This window comes from Moschus berezovskii, chromosome 8 (assembly GCF_049115385.1).
Source record: "Moschus berezovskii isolate FMDL1 chromosome 8, NW_MosBer_1.0, whole genome shotgun sequence".
NCBI classification, from domain to species: Eukaryota; Metazoa; Chordata; class Mammalia; order Artiodactyla; family Moschidae; genus Moschus; species Moschus berezovskii.
This window is the reverse complement of record NC_142467.1, coordinates 98,199,720-98,220,395: the sequence shown is the minus strand read 5'-3', so window position 1 is coordinate 98,220,395 and position 20,676 is coordinate 98,199,720. Positions and strand designations below refer to the sequence as shown.

Sequence of the window (20,676 nt, the reverse complement as noted above, 5' to 3'; positions counted from 1 at the left end):
AGCACAGAGCAGCCATTCAAGCGCCATTTGTTGGAAGCATCAAAGATTGAGGGTTTGAAAAATCTGATTGAGTACTTTCCAAAAACAATTGTATCTTGAGATCACAAACCTAACACACTCCAAACCATCGTCATTTCCTTCTGTAACAGCAGATTCCTCCAAGGACCCTTCCACTTGGCTTCTTAAGCTTCAAAACCACCCAGGAGCATTCCTGATTATTCATCCATCCTATCTAACCAGTCTATTCACCTGTAGACTCTATTTTATTCCCATAGCCACCTGCCTGATTCACACCACCGGCCTGTCACCTGGCTACTGCGCCAGCTGTTTAACCTTTCCCAGTGTACCTCTATCCCCAGCCATTTCCACTTAGCTTCCAGAGCTATCAGATGCAAATTTAATCATGTCTGTCACTCAACACCGTTGTTAATATTGCTTCAGCATCTGGTTTACCTGGAGAGTAGCCAATGAACCTGGTTTACTGGGACTAAATGGTTCCTGGGATGCCAGCCTTTCAGCGTTCAAACTGGAAAAGTCCCAGGCAAACTAGGACAATTGGTCACCCTACTATCCCACTAGGCTGTAATTTCCATGAGGGCAGGGATCTTCTGGGGCTTGTTCACTGTCGGTCCCAATGCCTGGCAGAGTAAGGCATAAAATCAAGTTGTTTTTTGCAGAGATAGAAAGTGAACATAAATACTCACCTTCGGAAGTATCACCTCACACCGATCAGAATGGCCATCATCAAAAATCTACAAATAATGAATGCTGGAGAGAGTGTGGAGACAAGGGAACACTTTTGCACTGTTGGTGGGAATGTAAATTGATAGAGCCACTATGGAGAACAGTATGGAGATTCCTTTAAAAACTAGGAATAAAGCCACCATATGACCCAACAACCTCACTGCTGGGCATATAACTTGAGAAAACCGTAAGTGAAAAAGACACGTGTCCCAGTGTTCCCTGCAGCACTGTTTACAGTAGCCAGGACATGGAAGCAACCTACGTGTTCATCGACACATCAATGGATAAAAAAGTTCTGGTACACACACACAATAGAATATTACTCAGCCATGAAAAGGAACACATTTGAGTCAGTTCTAGTGAGGTGGATGAACCTAAAGCATGTTACACAAAGTGAAGTCAAGTCAGAAAGAGAAAAACAACCATCATATATTAACACATATATATGGCATCTAGAAAAATGGTACTGATGAAACTATTTGCAGGGCAGGAATAGAGATGCAGACATAGAGAAAAGACTTTGGACAGCAGGGGAAGGAGAGGGTGGGATGAACTGAGAGAGTAGCATTAAAGCATAGACATTACCATATATAACAGGTAAAACTAATGGGAAAATTTGCTGTAAAATTCAGGGAGTTCAAAGCGGTACTCGGTGACAACCTAAAGTGGGGTGGGGGAGAAGTTTAGGAAGGAGGGGACCTATGTGTACTGATGGTTGCCTGATTCATGTTGTTGTATGGCAGAAGCCAACACAATAGTGTAAAGCAATTATTCTCCAATTAAGTTTTTAAATTTTAGTTAAGTTTTTAAAAAATACTTTGTTGGTCTAGCAGCTCACATAGGGTCTAGTGCCAAGCAGGCATCCAGGTACTGTTTTTCCAGATAGGAAACTGTTTACTTGACTTTTAAACTGTTTACCCAAACTGCCTTACTGAATCAGGTTGACTTGACATCAAGACCACGGCTCTAATGCTTCTGAAGGAAACAGCACCCTGGGGTAGGTTGTGGGGCTTCTGGCAACCACATTACATGTAAATCCCTCTTCCAGATTAGATCGTCGTTTCTGGCTATGCACACTGATCCCACAGGACCTACTTACATATCTATTTATTTACTTAGGCTTCCCTGATGGCTCAAGTGGTAAAGAATCTGCCTACAATACAGGAGACACAGGAGACGTGGGTTCAATCCCTGGGTCAGGAAGATCCCCTGGAGAAAAGAATGGCAACCCACTCTAGTATTCTTGTCTGCAAAATCCCATGGATAAAAGAGCATGGCAGGCTACATATGCCTCCATAAGGTCGCAAAGAGTCAGACATGACTGAGCACACATGCTACAGTTTATTTACTTACTTATTTTAGCCGAGTTGCATAGCATGCAGGATATTAGTTCCCTGACTAGAGACTGAACCTTGAACCTGTGTCCCCTGCAGTGGAAGTGCAGAGTGAGTCTTACCCACAGGACCTCCAGGGAAGGGCTGCCATGGGACCTCTGTCACATCCCCTTTGACAAGCACACAGGTGGAGCAAGTTGTGGCTGAGAGGGACTGCTTTGCGGTACTGCACAGGTCAAGTCTGTGCCCCGCCACTTGGGCAGGTCACTTCTCTGAACCTCTTCTTCTCATCTGTAGAGTTCGGGGACTTCCCTGGTGGTCCAGTGTCTTAAGACTCCATGCTCCTAATGCAGGGGATCCCAGGTTGGATCCCTGGTCAGGGATCTAAATCCCACATGCCACAGTTGAGTTCACATGCCGCAACTAAAACATCCCACATGCCTCAACCAAGATCAGAGATCTTCCACAACCAAGATCTGACATGGCCAAATGCATAAAGGTTTTCAAAAAAGAACTCAGGCTTGCCCTTCTTAGCTCACAGCACCATTGAGGATCAAATAATGTGTAGAAATACATTGCAAATGCTAAGACTATCTAGATGTGTTTACAAATTCTAGTTTTCCCCATCCACTCAATGCAACCAACATTTTTTTTTTACCTCACCACATAGTTTGCAGACTGTTAGTTCCTGGACCAGGGATGGAGGCTGGGCCCCAGCAGTGAAAGCCCTGAGTCCTTAACCACTGGACTACCAGGGAATTCCCAGATTTATTTTCTTGTTCCATAAAAATCTTAGGGCAAGGACCAGAGAAGTGGGCAACTCAAGACAACAATTAAGACAGCCTTTAGGTGGATTGAGTGAAGCCACAGAGATGGGAGGTGAGATGTTTTTGCTGGCAGAGAAAGAATCAAATGTTCCCTCACTAAGCTGTTTGGAAGAACCTGTGAAATCCCCAACAGTTGAGACCATTCTTTTTTCCACTCCCCCAGCACAAATAGAGTTGACAGGCAGAAGAAAAGATCCAGGCCACATAATTCCTTCACACAGGCTGTTCAGAAGGAGCCAAGCTATCAAGCCCTTTGCCTAAGAAAACTCCTAAGAGCCCCTTTGTCTTTTGAATACCTAAATAAAATATTTAGGCACCTAAATAAAATAAAAGCCTCGGTCTGTGTTACTGAAGTGCATAAATATGACCTGATGGACTTTCACTGAATTTGGAAGGCGTGTTCGGGATAGTTATTGTTGAGACACTCAATTGCGACTCCATGGACTATAGCCTGCCAGGCTCCTCTGTCCATGGAATTTTCCAGGCAAGAATACTGCAGTGGGTTGCCATTTCCTTCTCCAGGGGATCTTCCTGACCCAGGGATGGAACCCACATCTCCTCATGGCAGGCGGCTTCTTTACCACAGAGCCATCCGAGAAGCCCATGTTGGGGTCTTCTGCCTTAATACAAACTGTGAAAATATAATAATATATACTGTGAATATATAAACTGTGCATGTGTGCAATTAATCTCGCAGAGCCCTAGGAGAGGTGTCAAGGAGTTGGGTCATTGTCTTCAAAGCAGTTAAAAGTGATAGACAAAGTGAGCCCTGTGTGGCTTGCTCATGGGGAGAAAGATGCCCTACAAATCAAAATTCAGCGGGGCTGAGATAACAAACTGGTTTCAAATCCAAGCCTTAAATCAAAAGACTTGAGTTCATTTCAGGAGAAGGGTCCTTTCTGTCCCCACAGGTTTGAGATCTCTGGCTGAAAGCCCAGTTGGAAGACACTAGTTAGTTTGTTCTTTATTTTCATCTCAAAGTTACAGGGCTATTTATCAACAAAATGACTGTCCGGGCAGCAAAATCCAGTGGTTTCTATGTACAGGCCCATCCCTGGGGTCCACACCTCTGGAGGGGCCTCCGCCCCCAAGGCCTCAGTGGGCTTCTTCCCAGGCCTCTAGGAAATAGTCACAAAGACACAGGGGATGAAAACCAGCCTGTCCCCGGCACCTGCTTTCATCCCACAGGGAGGTGGCGGCTGCTGGTGGGGGACCCAGGCCTAGCCTTGGGGTAGCGGGTGTAGGGGGGGCCTCTCTCTGGGGAGCCCGTCCTTCTTGCGCCCACCTCCTGGGTAGGCTCTCGTTGGACATTCCTGGGACTGCTCTGGCGGGCTCATGAGTTCCCACTCTAGCCTTCTTTTCTTTCACGTCGTGATTGGAACACCGCAGTGTCCCAGCCTCCCATTCTGGAGGCCACGATTTACGCTGTGGAGCCTCTTCATTTGTCCCAGATTTTTTTTTTGTACAGAAACAACAATACTCTGGATCGGATCTTTTTTTTTCCCTCTGATCAGGAAACAGAAGCGGCTCAACAGGTACAGTTCTGCTGGTCAATCTGCTTCCGGCAGGGTTCCATGGTGACGGCCACGCCCACCCCACTCCGGCCAGAGGTCATTCGGGTCACCTCGCTCCAGGTGTCCGTGTCTGGGTCATAGCACTCCACGCTGTCCAAGAATGTGTGACCATCGTAGCCCCCTGCAGGGAGGGCGGGAGGGATGGTCGGTCACTACTCCAAGGGGGTGGGGGTTGGGGGGGTAGGAAGGAAGGAAGCATGTGAAGCCCTCCTGCTGAAAGGGGCTAAGTGGGCTTCTCCGCCCAGGCCTCACCAAGAACGTAGATCCTCCCCTGGTGTACGGTGATTCCCAGGGCGCTTCGCCGATGCTTCATGGGGGCTACGAACGTCCACATCTCAGTCTCCACATCGTAGCGCTCTACGCTGTTGAGCTGGTCCTGGCCATCGTAGCCCCCTGCAGCATAGATACAGTTGTGCAGGACGCAGACTCCTAAACCAGACGACACAGAGAGAGGGTGACTCCAGGGCCTGGCCTTGGGGGCCCCAGCCATCACCTTCTTGGGGGGACACCCTCCCCTCTCCCGTCTCCCTTCCTCCCCTCTCCTAAGGGACCCTGTAGAAACAAAGCCAAGAGCAAGGAGCATGAGCTTTGTGAGTTTCACTCCCAGGGTTGGGAGGGTGCCCCTTCTTGCTCCCCTCCCCGCAGACCCCTCCCACCTGCTCCGCTTCGGATGGTGTTCATGGGTGTGATCATCCGCCACTCGTTTCTCTCTGGGTAGTAACACTCGGCTGAGTTGAGGCGGTTTGTCCCGTCGAAGCCCCCGACCGCGTAGAGCAGACGGTTGAGGACGGCCACTCCCACCCCGATCCTTCGTGTCAGCATTGGGGCCACCAAGTGCCACTCATCCCCCTCCGGCTCATACCTGCCACAACAGAGTAGCAATGACAACAGCAGCCCCAGCCAACCTGAGACACTGACCCCCACTGATATTCCACTGTGTTGTTTTTTTTTTAATTTTAAAGATAATTTTATTTGGCTATGCTGGGCCTTCTTGGCTGCACAAGCTTTTCTCTAGTTGCGGGGAGAAGGGGCTACTCTCTAGTTGCGGTGCACAGGCTTCTCACTGCAGTGGCCTCTCTAGTTGTGGAGCGTGGGCTCTAGAGCAGGTGGGCTTCAGTAGTTTCAGCTCCAGGGCTCCTAGAGCACTGGCTGAACAGTTGTGGCGCACTGGCTCATGGGTGCTCTGAGGTATGTGGGATCTTCCTGGACCGGGGATAGAACCCATTTCTCCTGCAGTGGCGGGTGGATTCTTTACCACTGCAACACCTGGGAAGCCCCTCACTTGAACTTTTCAATTCTCACAAGGATTCCCTACAATGCAAGTTATCAGTAGGTCCGTTTTCTAGACGAAGAAACTGAGGCTCACGGCCCTCATCTGCTCCAGGTCACCTGCACCTCTGCTGGACTCAAATGGCTCCATCAGACCACCGCCTAAGCTAAGTGTTGTATGAATGCAGGAGACACAGGGGACACCAGTTCAATTCCTGGCTCAGGAAGATCCCCTGGAGGAGGAAATGGCAACCCACTCCAGTCTTCTTGCCTAGAAAATCCCAAGGACAGAGGAGCCTGGCGGGCTATACAGTCCATGGGGTCAGAGTCAGACACACTGAGTGAGCACGCAGCAAAGACAGGGTCAGCACGCACAGCTGTACTGGACACGACTGCGCACTGCACGGGGCGCCACATCTAAGGGGGCCCCTTCCACGTTAACGGACCTCATATGTGTGCTTCTTACAACCGTTTGTGGATACATGGCAGTGAGGTGTCATGTTTTAACAAAATTAGCATGCTAACATTGCGACAGTTTCAAACTGATGGAACTTTTTCCAAATCTGCTAATAGTCATTGTATCGGTATCTGATGGCCCTGTAAACAGTTCCCAGGCCAAGACACATCATCCAGGGTCATGACCATACATCCCCCAGGGGTTTAGCTTCACCTTGAGGCTTCCACTCCCTGAAGGCAAGGCACAGAGAAAAGCACTCAACAATTGAGGGAAGACTTCCCTGGAGGTGCAGTGGATAAGAATCCACCTACCGAGGCAGGGGACATGGGTTTGATCCCTGTTTCTTCAATCAGGAAGATTCATGTGCCGTGGAGCAATTAAGCCTGTGCCACAACTACTGAGCCCACCAGCTGCAACTACAGAAGCTGGTGGACTGTGCTCCATACAAGAGAAGCCACGGCAATGAGAAGCCCGGGCATCACAACAAAAAAGGAGCCTGGCTCACAGCAACTAGAGAAAGCCTGCGTGCAGCAACGCAGACCCAGCACAGACGAAAATAAGCAAATAAATATTTTAAAAGAAAGACAGGAGGAACCCCCAGATCCCAATGGCAGGGGACATGTTAGCAGCGGAACCCCCGGATCCCACGCCTCCTGCCCCCGCCACTCACCTCTCCACACTGTTGTGGTGGATACAGCCGTGGGAGCCGCCGACGGCATAGATGTGCCCATCAATGACGCCCACCCCAATTCGGTTGCGGGGTACGCTCATGGAGGCACAGGGCGACCACTGGTTGGTCATGGGGTTGTAGCAGTCCAGGGCGCTGGAGTCGGTGTTACCATCAGGCGAGTTGTTGCGGCCGCCCACGGCATACAGCAGCCCGCCCACCACACAGCCCGCCAGGCCGCTCCGGGGCACCTGCAGGTCCGCCAGCCGGAGCCAGGTGCCATCGCTAGGGTTGTAGGCCTCCAGGTAGCTGAGCGACTGGCGGAAGTAGCCGCCAGCTGTGTAGATGAGGCGGCCCACCTTGGGCGCCCGGCAGGGCATCACCTGTGTGGGCTTGTGTAGGGTGAGCTCCTGGAAGATCTTCACCAGGTAGTCCTTGCAGCGGGAGTCTGACTGCAGGATCTCACACTTCTGCAGCTGCATCTGCAGGAAGTGGGGCGTGAGCGAGTGGCAGCGCACAGCCCGCAGCAGCGCCTGCACGTAGAAGCGCCGCTGCTCGCAGTCATACTTGACCCAGTTGATGCAGGCGTGGAAGACCTCGGACTCGCAGCGCACATTCAGGTCATCCCGGCTGATGAGGGTCGCCAGCTGGCAGTGGGACAGGTTGAAGAACTCCTCTTGCTTGGCCACCTGCAGAGGGTGACAGTGTCATGGGCTGACTTACAGGTCTCTCTCCACTCCCACCCCCCAGCCCCTCGCCAAGCCCCTGCTAGGACCCTGGACAAGACCCTCAATCTGCCTCTGCTAATCTCAGCTTCCTCAGGTGTGAAACAGGCATTCGAGGGACTTCCCTGGTGGTCCAGTGATTAAGAATCCACCTGACAGTGCAAGGAACATAGGTTTGATCCCTAGGCTGGGAAGATACCACATGCCTTGGGGCAACTAAGCCTATGTGCCATAATCTTGAGCTCTTGCTCTAGAGCCTGCGCTGCACAAGAGAAGCCACTGCACTGAGGAGCCTGCACAGCGCAATCAGAGAAAGGCCCTGCTCACTGCAACTAGAGAAAGCCTGTGAGCAGCACCGAAGACCCAGCACAGCCATAAATAAATAAAAATTTAAAGAAGAAAAGAAACAGGCATTTGAATAGTATGAAACTCTCAGTGTGCGAGGATTCAATGAGTAACACTACATGCCAAGCATATAGCAGGTAAATACATAAATGGGAAAAAGAAACAACGTACCTCTTAGGTTTTGTATCATTTTGTATCTGAACTGTAAGAATGTTACCCTTTTCTTTTTTTAATGAAATTATTTTTTCAAAAGAGCAGACTGACTACAAAGGAAATAACAACAGAATATGTTAGAAAGAAAAAAAAATTCAGGCTTGAAGAAAGCAGCCTGAGTTGCAGTGTTGGCCCACGACCGTCTAATTGTGCCACCTTGGGCAAAAATCTGAAACACTCCGTGCCCTGGTTTTCTTCCTCTATAAAAGGGGGATTATATTAATTGCTAACTCATAGCAGGGTTATTGCTAAGGTAAATGTTTCTTGTCTGGCACTGGTCTGTATAAATAATTTCAGTTACCCCACATCAGCAGGATCCCAGCTTCCTGTTAGCCCAAGCCAAGGCAACCCCCTGACACCAGTGTTGGGCAGGTCAGTGGCACAACCCTGCTCTTGGGCCACCATCCTGGAAGCTATAAGTCCTAATGTCAGAGCTTCTTGGGGCATCTGGTCAACCCCCAAGATGGTAGAGAAGGAGAGGCACGGAGACCAAGGGTAGTGTCCACCTAGCTGGTCCCAGCCACAGGAGGATGATTTTAAAAATTTCCAGGAAAGGGGAGTTCCCTGGTGGTTAGACTCAGCGCTTTCACTGCGAGGGCCAGAGGTCAATCCCTGGTCGGGGAACTAAGATCCTGCAAGCTGTGTGGTGTGGCCCAAAAAAGAAAAAATTCCAGGAAGGTGCTCCAAAGCATACCTCCTAGGATAGCTGGGAAGACTCAGAGATTTAAAGGCTAGAAATCACTTAGAACAGAGGCTGGCCCACACCAAGTGCTCAACAAGCACTCATTTTCTCTATTCACAACTTCCTCCACTTGATAATGAAACAAAGATTAGTGTGAGCACAATACTCTGTGGACTAAAGAAAAACGTGTAATGGTCACACTGGCAGTTGACAGCATGTCACGGTGTTCAATAAATATTTACTGACTGCCTGGAACATCAGGCCCTGCTCAGGGCAGCCTAGGGTGGAACTGCTGTCATAGTCACTGCCCTCTGTCCCCGCCTTTGATCCCAGGGAGCCCAGAGACCCACGAAGGTCTCATTTTCTTCACCTGTTTCCCAGATTTGTCACAGATATGTAGACTGGGAGCTCAACCCTATTTTTCTCCATCTCCTTGCCTTGACCCTTCACCTCTCAAGGGGAGACGGTGATGACCACCTGTCTGTTCCCTGGTCCTCCTAAGGCTGCTCTGAAGCCCTGGTGCCATGTCCCCTTCCCTCACTCACCTCCCCAAAGTGCATGTAGATGTATTCCCGGGCACGCTGGTGCAGCTCCGTACAGCCGATCTGCTCGGCGAAGTTGGCGATGCCGATGGCATTGCTGGGATCCAGCTGCTGCACCAGGAAGTCGCTGCAGGCACGGACCACGCTGTCGATCTGGTACATGACAGCGCCGTTCATGACATGGAGCACACACTTCTCCCCCATGGAAATGGACGCGGTGTAGGCGAACTCAATGAGCCGCTCCATGACTTTTGGGTGGATGCCCTCAATGGACACCACCTCCATGCCCTGCTCCCGCAGCCCGTTGGTGAACATGGCCTTGAAGACGGGGCTGGACGAGGCCAGCACCACCTTGTGGGCCATGAACTGGGCGGCGGGCGCGTCCTGGTACTTGACCTGCAGTGTCACGTCGCATAGTTGCTGGCTAAGCCGCAGTTCGTTCATGATGCCAAAGGCCTGCTTGGTGTGGTCCTCCAGGGTGTAGCTGAAGGTGCGGTTGCCATGCTGGGAGGGCGTCACCTCGGCCTTGCACTCAGTGGAGGCGTACATCACCGTGTCCCCTGCCCCCTCGGGGCGCTGTGATCTCAGGGGCAGGAATTGGGTATGGGCCCCGGCCCCGCTAGGCCTGGGTTCCGGCTGCATGGGGTTCCAGGTGACAAGGGACAACACCACCACTGGCACTCAGGGGCCTGGAGGGGGAGAGCACAGGGCTGGGCACAGGGCTGGGCACAGGGCTGGGGGCAAGGCCTTCTTTTCTAAAATAAAGTGACTCCTAGACCAGTTTTCCTTTCCATGCCCGGGTAAAGCAGTGTTTATTTGCGCTCCCTAACTGCCCCATGGTCCCACCAGTCCAAGGGCCCACCTTAAATCGTAGGTCACATGGTGCCCTTCCCCTGCTCAGAATCCCCACCACCACTCCCTGCGGCATGAAGAGTAAAACCAAACTCTTCAACGGCCTGCAAAGCCCTTCAGTCAGCTCCCGTCCACCTATTCCCTGTGCCTATTCTGTTCCAGCTCTCTGGGGCCCATCCCTTCTCACAGCATGTCCAACTCATCCCTTTATTCACCCCATCAACATTTCTCGGGCATGTCCTGTGTACCAGGCACTGTTCTAGGCACCAGGGACACAGCAAGGAACCAGACAGACACTGGAGCCAACACTGGGGAGGAAAGGGCTATAAGTGAAATAAGCAAGACTTTGGGGTCATGCAGAAAATGACAGCAACACTGTGACAGTGTGGCGTGCAGGTGTTTATTTAAAATCAGGTAGTCCAGGCCTGTCTTGGAGCTGAGACTAGAAGGATGAATTTATGAAGTTGGGGGGGGGGCGGGTTGTTAGCCTTCCAGGCAGAGGGAACAGTGAGTGCAAAGACTCAGAGGCAGAATGAGAGCCGACCTGGAGAATCAGGGTAGAGTGTGAGGAGAGAGAAAGTCTAGTGAAGGGAGGGTGTCTGTGAACCCTGTGGAGTCTGGAGGGTCAGGGCATGAGCTGGGTTTAAAAAGTCAAGCAAAGAGAAGGCAGGGGATCTACAAGAGGTTTTTCATCTTATTGTTCCCTGGGCTCCCCTTAGAGTCACCTCCTCTCTGTTTTATTTCCATCACACCACTTGTCAGGAGCGGAAATTAGCTCCTTTGCTTGCTTGCTGATGGATGAAGGGTCTCTCTGGCCCTGAGCCCCAGGATTCAGAGGGCAGGTAGCCCTGTGTAGGTCAGTGCCCTGCCCACCCTCTCCTGTGCCTCCCCTGCAGTCCGCCTGGGGCCTGGCACCACGCAGGGGTCAGTAAGCTGAGGCTGGCTGACTGCCCACTCCACTGTGCCTGCCAGAGCACCCTCCTCTTCCACCGTGCCCTGGACACTGCTTGGCCGCCTCTCCCCAGCCGAGGCCCGGGCCTGCCTCTTGGTCTTTAGCCAAACGGTCAACGGTGCCCCCTGGGCACTGGACACTTCTCCCCCCACCCGCCAAGAAGCGGTAAGTGGGGGACTGCGCATGTCCCGCCGGCGCAGCCAAGGCCTAGAGAAGGGAGGAAGTGACCCCGCCGCGGCCTTTCCATCGCAAGCCCCGGGGCGCAGACCAAGGTCCCCCCGCCACAAACGCCCCGGGATCCCCGGGCTTCCGTCCGAGCGACGCTTCCTGGGCCTCTCGCTCCAGGAATCACCCGCCGGTCTCGCCGTCCAACAAAAGATCCGGACTCGAGCCGCGCCCTCCTGGCCCTCCACGGAGCCGCGGGAGAGCCCGAGGCGGCCGGGCCCCGCATCGCCCAGTGCTCCGGCCCCCGGACACGGTCGCAGAGCACTCTAGACCCTCGGTGCCCTCGGCCCGGGCGCGGGCCGCTTCACTCACCCCGCCATGGCCGCGCTCGGGCTCCGCCTCCGTCGCCCAGGCCCGGGCGCCTCCATCGCAGCTCGCAGGGGGGAGGCGCGGAGCGCGCGCAGGTCACCGTGACTAAGCAGAGCCGGGAGCCGGCCGTGTCAGAATAAAAGTCCCCGCGGCCCCAGGCCTCGGGCGGCGGAGGCGGCAGCGGGCCGCTCCCCGCTTCCCCGCCCACGCTCGCTGTTGCCCAGTTGCGCTGCCCCAGAGCGGCGGTCGCAGCGCCGGCAATCGCGGCGGGGCCAAGGACCCAGCCCTGGGCGCACCCAGCCCGTGTGGTCCGAGCCGCCTAGAATCAGAGCCCCAGGTTCGAGGCCCAGCGCTTCCCTGCACCCGGGATCACCGGATACCCCTCCCCGCCGCCGCCTGCGCGTTCACCTGCGTAGCCTCCAATACTCTCACCGCGGGGTGGGGATGCCAGGGGGCGCGGCGGTGGCTCCGGGCACGTTGGTGCCACCCGCGCACCGAGCTTCCGGAAAGCCCGAGGGGCCGTGGCCTGGCCCGGGGGCGGCTCCCGCCTGACTTTCGCTGTTGCAGACCCGCGAGCGCTTCCACCGTCCGGGGCGGCGGGGGAGGGGGTTGTGGCTGGGCACCGGGGCGGCGGGGCCTACGGGGTCGCGGCCGTCGAGTAGGGGGTTAGCCTCGGGACGCCCAAGAAGGAGGCGGGGAGAGGGCGGAGAGGGCGCGGCGGGGAAGAAGTCGTGATTCCCCGCCCTTCCCTCAGGTGCCCGGCGCCCATGGGCGAGGAATGGGGCGGCGGGCAAGGGCGCACAGCTAAGCCCACCAGGCCCGTGCCCCCACCCCTTCGCAGTCCCTTCCATCCGCCGGGTTTTGTCGTCTCAGCGCGAGTCTGCTTCCCACCACCTGCTCTTCTTTTAACTCCACACGGTGCAGGCCTCACGTTCAGATGGCCGAAGGATCCAGGCAGAGCTGTCTACCTACCTACTGGGATTTTCATTGTTTTTATTTTTTATCTCCAGTCTGGAGGCGCGAGGAGCTCGCAGTTGGGAATTCGAACCTGGCTCTGCCACTCTCTAGCTCTGCGAGGTTGGACCCATAATTTAACCGCTCCATGCTTCAATTTCCTTCCTCGTAAAATGTTAATAGGGCTTCCGTGGTGGCTCAGCGGTAAAGAGTCCTTCTGCAATGCAGGGGACACAGGAAAGATCTTTGGGTCGAAAAGATTCCCCTGGAGAAGGAAATCGCAACCCATTCCAGTATTATTGCCTGGGAAATCTCATGGACAGAGAAGCCTGATGGGCTACAGTCCATGGGGTCTTAAAGAGTTGGACACCAGGTAGCAACAGATGTTAATAATACAGGCACCTACCTGGTATATTATTGGGAGAACTGAGAATGCTAGCGCTCAATAAATATGAAGGATTGTTCTTTTTCATGGAAAGTGATATTGATTTTCCATTTATGCTCTTTGTTATACAAAGTTAACTTTTAAATGTATGGGGGTTTTGTTTTTTTTTCTTTTCCCTCTCTCTTTTTCTAAGAGTCCGTCTGTATGAAACAATAGACTGAACAGATACTGGTCCAAGAAAGGATTCTGTCTGCCCCCGGGGTGAATTTGTAAGATTCTGCCTCCCTGCTCTGGGTTTGGGGTTAATCCCACGCGGGAGAAGGCTGGGGTGGGGGTTCCTTGCATCTCCTGCCATGCCAGTGGCGGTGGTGAAGCTGTGGTTCTGAGTGACTCCAGAGGTGGCGCCATAGCATAACTGCCAAACACTGTATGGGGAGTGCCTGAGGCTGTGAGCAAACCCACACCTTTATCCACATGCCAAAGGAAACCTCTGGTATATCTCAAAATTAACATCTACAAGCCCTGAGACCCAGCAGCGACATATGCAGTAATTTATCCAAGGTACCCTTGCATACATTTAGGAGGATGTATGTACACAGATGTTTATTGCAATACTGTGTTTAAATGCCAAGTGTTGGACTCAGCATGTGTGCATCCCTAGGGCCCTGGTGTAATCTGTGCTGCGAAATACTATGCAGCCAGTAAAAAGAAGCCATTAGCTGTGTAAATGTTTACCTCAATATTTTTAAATGTGAAAAAAAGTGCTCTGTAAAGCAATTATTCTTCAATTAAAAAATAAAGTAACAAAAAATGTTATGGTCTGTGCCCCCTCCCCACCATCATATATTGAAGTCCTAACATAAGAAGATGATGATATTTGGGTTTCCAAGGTGGCACAGTGGTAAAGAATCTGCCTACCAATGCAGGAGACTAGGGTTTGATCCCTGGGTCAGGAAGATCTCCTGAAGAAAGAAATGGCAACCCATTCCAGTATTCTTCCTGGGAAAATCCCATGGACAGAGGAGCCTGGCAGGCTACAGTCCATGGGGTCGCAGAGTCAGACACAACTGAGTGACTAAGCCCACATATAAAAATAAGTGATGTTATTTGGAGATGGGGGCTTGGGGAGGTAGTTAGATTCAGATGAGGTCATGAGGGTGGGGCCCTCATGATATTAGTGCCTTTATCAGAAGAAACACCAGAGAACTTAGATCTTTTTCTCCACCATGTGAGGACAGAGCCAGAAGGCAGCTGTCTATAAGCTAGGAAGAGAGTTCTCACCAGAACCTTACCACGCTGACACCTTGATCTTGGACTTCCAGCCTTCAGAACTATGAGAAATAAATTTTGGTTGTTTAAGGCACCTAGGCTGGTCCAATTAACACAGTACAAAATCTAGACATGCAACAATTTCCAAGATGATACTATTAAAAGATCAAAGCAAGGTGGAGAGCAATGCTAAAGTTGTGTAAAAAGAGAGAAGATGTATTTACATTTCAGCTCATTTACCCACAGAATGGCTCTGCAAGTTTCCCAAGTGTATATATCCAGGAGTGGGGACAGGTGCTTTTTGAATTTTGTAGGATGTGAACAAGTAAATAACTCTTTTGCTATCACACCATCATCAAACAAGTGAGCAATGGGGTGGGGTGGCTCAGGTTGCCCTGGAAGATTACAGGAGCCTGGGGGTACTGGAACCAGGTAGGAAATTAGAATCAGTTCTCAAAGCGCACTGGCATGTTACCCCAGGCTCGAGTGTTTGTGTTCCAGGAAATAGGTTGGTTTTCCCAGTGCTTACAGCGTGCAGGGACGGTGTGAGCATGGCCCATGGGAACTCAGGTCCCCTGGCTGGTCAGTGCCCCTCACCCCCACCCCTACACACCGCGTACTTTTCAGCTGCCTGCAGTTCCACTGTGTCCAGCAAGTGGTGTGCTGCAATCTGAACCCGAAGCCCCAGGCCCTTTCCCCAAACCCACCCTGCCCATCTCCAGCCTGCTCTCCACACTGAGGTTAGGAATGTGCCTGGGGACAGCTGGGAGCCTGAGACAGCTAGGAACTGTGGTCAGGACACCTGGAACCTTTCATGGGCACAGCCGGGGCCCTAATATCACCCCTGGCTGAAAATGCAGACCCTTGAACAAGGCAGTGTCGGTCTGGACTTAACAGACCTCTTGGAACCGTGGAGCCTAACCTCCTCGGCTAATATCCTGGCTCAGAAAATAGGACAAAATACTCAGTTCCTGGATTCTCTTCATCTGTCAAATGGAAGTGAGAAAACCTACCTTACAAGATTATAGGAAAGGTGAGAAAAAGACATGTCCCAGGCCTAGAATACTATGGGAGTAACTGTGCTGTTGTGTGCTTAGTCGATCAGTCGTGTCCGACTCTTTGTAACCCCATGCGCAGCCCACCAGGTTCCTCTGTCCATGGGGATTCTCCAGGCAAGAAAAATACTGGAGTGGGTTGCCATGCCCTCCTCCAGAGGATCTTCCTAACCCAGGGATGGAACCCAGGTCTCCCACATTGCAGGAAGATTCTTTACCATCTCAGCCAAGGGTAAAACCAACTGTAATTACTCTTATTATTCAATTATATTTTTATTCTTTTATGAAGGATCTGATACCACTTTCAAAAAATCTTGTTTCACAGAGGAACAGGCTGAGTCTCCTAGAGTCAAGTTTTGGGGTGCTCCATCTTTGGCCTCTACTCTAAAAGTGAACACTTGTCCTTGACTCCTTTCTCCCCCACACTCAATTCCTCAATAATTCTGTCCAATCCCTCCCAAGTCTGTGGAGAATCCATACCATCCCAGTCCTTGTCATCACCCCCCTAGGCAGTTACCATCACCCAGTTCTCCTGGCTTCACCCTCTACAGAGAGCAGAGGCATGTGTAAATACCTGAGCCTGATTAAGTCCTTCCTCTGCCTAGAACCTTCCAGGAGTACTACTTCACTCAGAGCAAAAGAAGTTTCTCCCCTGGGTCCATAAGGCTTCGCCCCCCCCCGCCCCATTCTTTCCCCGTCTTTGTTTCTTCTCTGCCTCTCCATCCCTGCTCCAGTGGCACTAAGATCTTTGCTTTTGAGAGAACACACAAGCATATTCTAGCCTTAGGACCTTTGCACCTGCTGTTCCCCCATTCTGAAATGCTCTTCCTTCAGAAGTTCCCAGGACAGGGAATTCCCTAGCAGTCCATTGTTAGGACTCCCTGCTTCCACTGCAGGGGTTGTGGGTTCATTCCAGATTAGGGAACTAAGATCCCACATGCCAAAAATAAAAGTTCCCAGGATAATAACCACCTCAGCTCACATCACATGTCACCACCTTTTCAAAAAGGCATCACCTGACCACCATCGCATCACTGTATTGTCACCGGAATCACCTCCACACTTCTTCACTCCGTTGTCATCTCTGAGTCCGACACAAGAACATCAATTCCACAAAAGCAGGGATTTTTGTCTGTTTTGTTCATTGCTGTGAAGTTTAGCGTCAATAAAATATATTTTCCTAGGTCTTTTCTGCCTCCACCATCTTCACCTTTGGCTGCTTTTTCCTATAAATTCCTTTATTAAAAAGAAAGTCTGCAAAAGAGCTCTTAGGGAGGGCAATGGCGGTCAAAGGGCGTCAGTCTGTAGCTGGCGGGGTGACCAGGGTCCCGGCGACCGTGGGTGCACCAGGGCAGCCTGTGGAAACGCTGGTCTCTAACCCATCCCGCTGGGGTGAGGAGCGCTCGGAGCGGCTGGAGCTGCCATCCAGGCCGGGAGGCAGCCAGCGGTGCAGGTCGCCCGAAGCCCCAGGGGCGCTTCCCGACCGCCGGGAGGCACCTGGGTCTCGGCAGCAGGGGCCCCGGCCGCAGCAGACGAGGCGCAGGAGCGCGTGACGCAGGTCGCGGTTGGTGAACGTGTAGATGATGGGGTTCAGGAGCGAGTTGGCCATGGCCAGGCCCAGGAAGGGGTCCGCTTGCAGGAGCACAGGGCAGGCGCGCGCCGGGCACGCCACGTCCAGCAAGAGCAGCAGGAAGAGGGGGCCCCAACAAGCCACGAAGGCCACGAGCACCACGCTGAGCGTGCGCAACAGCGCCAAGGACCGCGGCGTGTGGCGTGCGCGCATCGAGGCGCCCTCGCCAGTCCTGGGGTGCGCCCGTAGGCGCCGCGCTTTGGAGCGCACCTGGCAGTAGATCCGCGCGTAGAGCGCACAGATGGCAGCCAGAATGCCAAGAAAGGCGAGCACGCAGAAAAGCACGTAGGCCTTGGCGTAGAGCGGCAGGACCGTGGAGCAGGCCTCCAGACGGCCCAGACAGTTCCAGCCGAGCGCCGGCAGTAGTCCGAGGAGCAGCGACAAGCCCCAGGCGGCGGCCGCCAGCGCCAACGTGCGCCCCCGACGGGCGGCGGGCGCGGGTCCCCGACGCTCCATGGTGAGGAGGCGCTCGAGTGCAATGGCCAAAAGGCTCAGCACGGACGCGGAGAGCGCCACGAAGACGCCGCCCTCACGGGCGAACCAGAGCGCGGGCGACAGGCGCAGCGTGAGCGGCCCCGACAGCAGGATGTTGGCGGCATAGGCGGCGCCGGCCAGCAGGTCGGACAGCGTGAGGCTGCCCAGAAGCAGGAACATGGGCGCATGGAAGCGCGGGTGGCGTCCAAGCACGACCAGCACGGCCAAGTTCTCCAACACGATGAGCGCGCACACGGCCAGGCACACGACGGCGTCAGCACGCAGTCCCGCGCCAGGCTGGTAGCGCGCACCGCGGAGCTTGCCGGTGTAGTTGTAATGCTGGACGATGACCTCGCTCACCGGCGCGGGCCGCAGCAGCCCCAGCTCCATGGGCCGCCCGCCCCAAGGCTGCGGAGAGGTTGGGAGCAATGTCAGGCCTGATGCGCACCATCGCCGGCGGCCTGGAAAGGCAGGCATAGGCGGCTCCTGACCTGGGAAGGGGGTTCTAACCCCCTACTCCCTACCCTACACGCACGCCGGCCCCAGAGAGAATCTGTCCATGGAGACAGGCTGACACAAAGAGACAAATCATATCAAGAGAGGACAGGGTAACAGAGGCCCACATGAAAGGGACACTAATACTTCACACACAGGCACGGATATCCAGAGGCATCTTAGTCAAAAACAGAAACAGCCACACAGAGAAAGGGACAAACACATCGACAAGGACATGTGCACAGATAGTCACAAACTAGGGCAAAATGCGCAGTTACACCCTCTCAGGGAACCATGAAAGTACGTTCAGGTCTTCCCTGGTGATCCAGTGGATAAGAATCCACCGCCTGCCGGTGCAGGAGACAAGGGTTCAATCCCTGGTCCGGGAGGATCCCACAGGCGGCAGAGCAACTGAGCCTGTGCGCCACAACTATTGAGCCCACGCACCGCAACTACTGAACACCCAGCACCCTACAGCCCGTGTTCTGCAACAAAAGAACCCACGCGAGGAGAAGTCCGCGCCGGGCAACTAGAGAGTAGTCCCCACTGAACTTTTAGAGAAAAGTTCACGCAACAACAAAGACCCAGCACAGCCAAAAATAAATAAAAATGCTTTTTAAAAAAGAAAGCACAAAAATAAATTTTAAAAAAGGAAGTACATTGACACATGGACAAGGGGACACTGAAAGAGATATACAAATCCCCACACACACAGACAGGATCTTATGCCTAGTCTCACAGGCCACAATTTCACAACCTCCACCCACCCCCTGGGACCCAGAACCCCACGATCTACACGCCTCGCTGCAGAGAGGTTTTTTTCCTGCAAACTCCCCCATTCATTTGCTGCAAAACCCCAGTGAGAAGGCAGAGAAAACTCCACCCATTTTGCAGGGCCAGAGCCTGAGGGCAGCAGACGGAATTCACCTCTCATAGACTCTTGTAGAGGGACATACACGTCATTAAAGTATAATAATACCTCCCAACTGTGACTTCGCGCTAGCATACCCTGAGCGGCTCTCCCCTTAACCCCAATTTTCAGACGAGGAAACTGAGGCTCAGACGAAGTGTCTCGCAGAGAAGCAGACACAAAGATTTTCATGCTCCACACAAACACATCCACGCAGAAACTGAGTCACAGTCACGGAAGTTCCACTGAACAGATGAGAAAACCAGGGCCTGGGGAGGGGAACGGATTTAATTGGACAGGGCAGAAACAAATGCCTCCCAGACGGCTTGAGCTGCGCACAGGGAACCAGGCGCAAATACAGACTCACAGCGAGTCACGGGCTCAACCATGCTGGGGGGAAGGGGACACCAAAGACACGCAGATGAGGGTCACCCCAGGGTCACACTCCCTGCGCTGGGGACACTGCGCAGTGGTTCGCAGCCTGCGTGCCTCCCACCTCTCCTCCTTTTGCCTGGGGACAAGGGTGAGGTAGCGAAACTCGCAGTGGTGTGTCTGGGAGAGGACGAGGCGAGGGGATTCCGGGTGCCTCCCACCCTCATCCCGGGTCCCAGCATCCAGTCCCGAAATATCAGGTTTTCCCCTTCCAAGAGCCTTCGGGAAAGGCCCGAGAAATCCAAGCCAAGGGGACAAGGGTGGTGGCCAGGACAACCCCCACCCCCGGGCCGGGACGAGCCCCGCGCGCGAAAGGACCCAGTGGTGGCACTCACCCCTGCGCCCAGGTATGCGCGCTCGACAGTCGCGCGGCCGGGAGCGGAGAGCGCGGCCCCTGCTCGGGAGGCGGGGCTGGGGGCAGGCGAGGGGGCGGCCCCCAAGGCAGAGCGCTGGCAATCGCCAGCAGTTGCCCCCTCCTCCTCTTGGGGTACGGGCTGCCAGCGCGTGTCTGCCAGCCTGTACCACCCGCCGCGGCAACGGAACGCGCCCTCGGCGCCGACTGGCACTGGCCAGCCCTCGGCTCCCCCCTCCGGGCCCAGGCGGCCCTCCCAGGGACGCTCCGTCGCGGTGGGAGGATCCGGAGACACGAGCAGGGGGAGGGTTCTTCAGCCCGGGCGGCCGCAACCTGAGCTTTTTTCCCCCCAGCCCCCCCCCCCCCCCGCGCCAACACCTAATAGATGGGTCCCCTCTGTGCTCTGGGCACTGATCCCTCCTCTTTTACCACCTACCTTCTGATTGAACCTCCTGGGCTGCACCCCAAGGACGTCCAGTCGGCGGAGGAGCCCTGGCAACCCGGGTTAAGAGGGGTCTTTAGCAGCCGCAGCCTCAATTTCCCCCCCTCCACTACAGATAGAGCCGTCGGCTTCCGGGCGCAGGCCCCACCCCCTTTCCCCGCTCCCATCCCGAGTTTGGGGCGGGTGGGGGAGGGGCAGGCGCCGTCTAGATGCTGGTGGGATTCTTCTCCTCCCCAGATCAGAGGAATCTGGCTCGTAAGTCCCCCTGGTCGGCCCGCTTTCCCCACCCCGTATGTCTCGCCCTTATCACTGTCGACAATGTGATCTACTCGGTTATCAGGTTTCTGGGCTGTGTCCCCACCAGACAGTCGCCCCACAGGGGCAGAGATTTGCGTCTGCTCCGGGCACTGCCTGGACAGAAGCCCGTGCCCAATAAGCAGCCGCGGAGTGAGTGACTGAATGAATGGCTGTCTCCCTCACTTTCTTCGTGGGGGTCTCCCTTCTGATTTCTCGGGGTCTCTCCGTCTCTGTTTCTCCCCGTCTCTGTGTGTGTGTCTATCA

The 20,676-nt window shown here is 53.9% G+C and overlaps 2 protein-coding genes across 7 annotated transcripts; both read right to left on the bottom strand.

Moving 5' to 3' along the window:
• Nucleotides 1–3,854: 3,854 nt before the first annotated feature.
• On the bottom strand, nt 3,855–12,403 carry KEAP1 (kelch like ECH associated protein 1). 3 transcript variants are annotated; one of them, XM_055429966.2, is made up of 6 exons: nt 12,126–12,403; nt 9,383–10,068; nt 6,876–7,561; nt 5,136–5,341; nt 4,732–4,908; nt 3,855–4,600 (listed from the first exon to the last, which is right to left on the bottom strand). In XM_055429966.2, the coding sequence occupies exons 2-6, from the start codon at nt 10,019–10,021 to the stop codon at nt 4,434–4,436; spliced, it is 1,875 nt and encodes a 624-aa protein (XP_055285941.2). In that variant the 5' UTR covers nt 10,022–10,068; nt 12,126–12,403; the 3' UTR covers nt 3,855–4,433. The 3 variants fall into 3 exon arrangements, with proteins under 3 accessions (XP_055285941.2, XP_055285939.2, XP_055285940.2); XM_055429964.2 differs by lacking the exon at nt 12,126–12,403 and adding an exon at nt 11,721–12,083; XM_055429965.2 differs by lacking the exon at nt 12,126–12,403 and having other exon boundaries at nt 9,383–11,702.
• A 3,231-nt stretch (nt 12,404–15,634) lies between these two features.
• Nucleotides 15,635–20,217, bottom strand: S1PR5 (sphingosine-1-phosphate receptor 5). 4 transcript variants are annotated; one of them, XM_088839016.1, is made up of 3 exons: nt 19,657–19,785; nt 18,988–19,158; nt 15,635–17,892 (listed from the first exon to the last, which is right to left on the bottom strand). In XM_088839016.1, exon 3 carries the CDS (start codon nt 17,872–17,874, stop codon nt 16,678–16,680), a length of 1,197 nt encoding a protein of 398 aa, XP_088695142.1. In that variant the 5' UTR covers nt 17,875–17,892; nt 18,988–19,158; nt 19,657–19,785; the 3' UTR covers nt 15,635–16,677. The 4 variants fall into 4 exon arrangements, with proteins under 4 accessions (XP_088695142.1, XP_055287211.1, XP_088695143.1 ...); XM_055431236.2 differs by lacking the exons at nt 18,988–19,158; nt 19,657–19,785 and adding an exon at nt 20,110–20,217; XM_088839017.1 differs by lacking the exon at nt 18,988–19,158 and having other exon boundaries at nt 15,635–17,945; nt 19,657–19,992.
• Between the last annotated feature and the right edge of the window lie 459 nt (nt 20,218–20,676).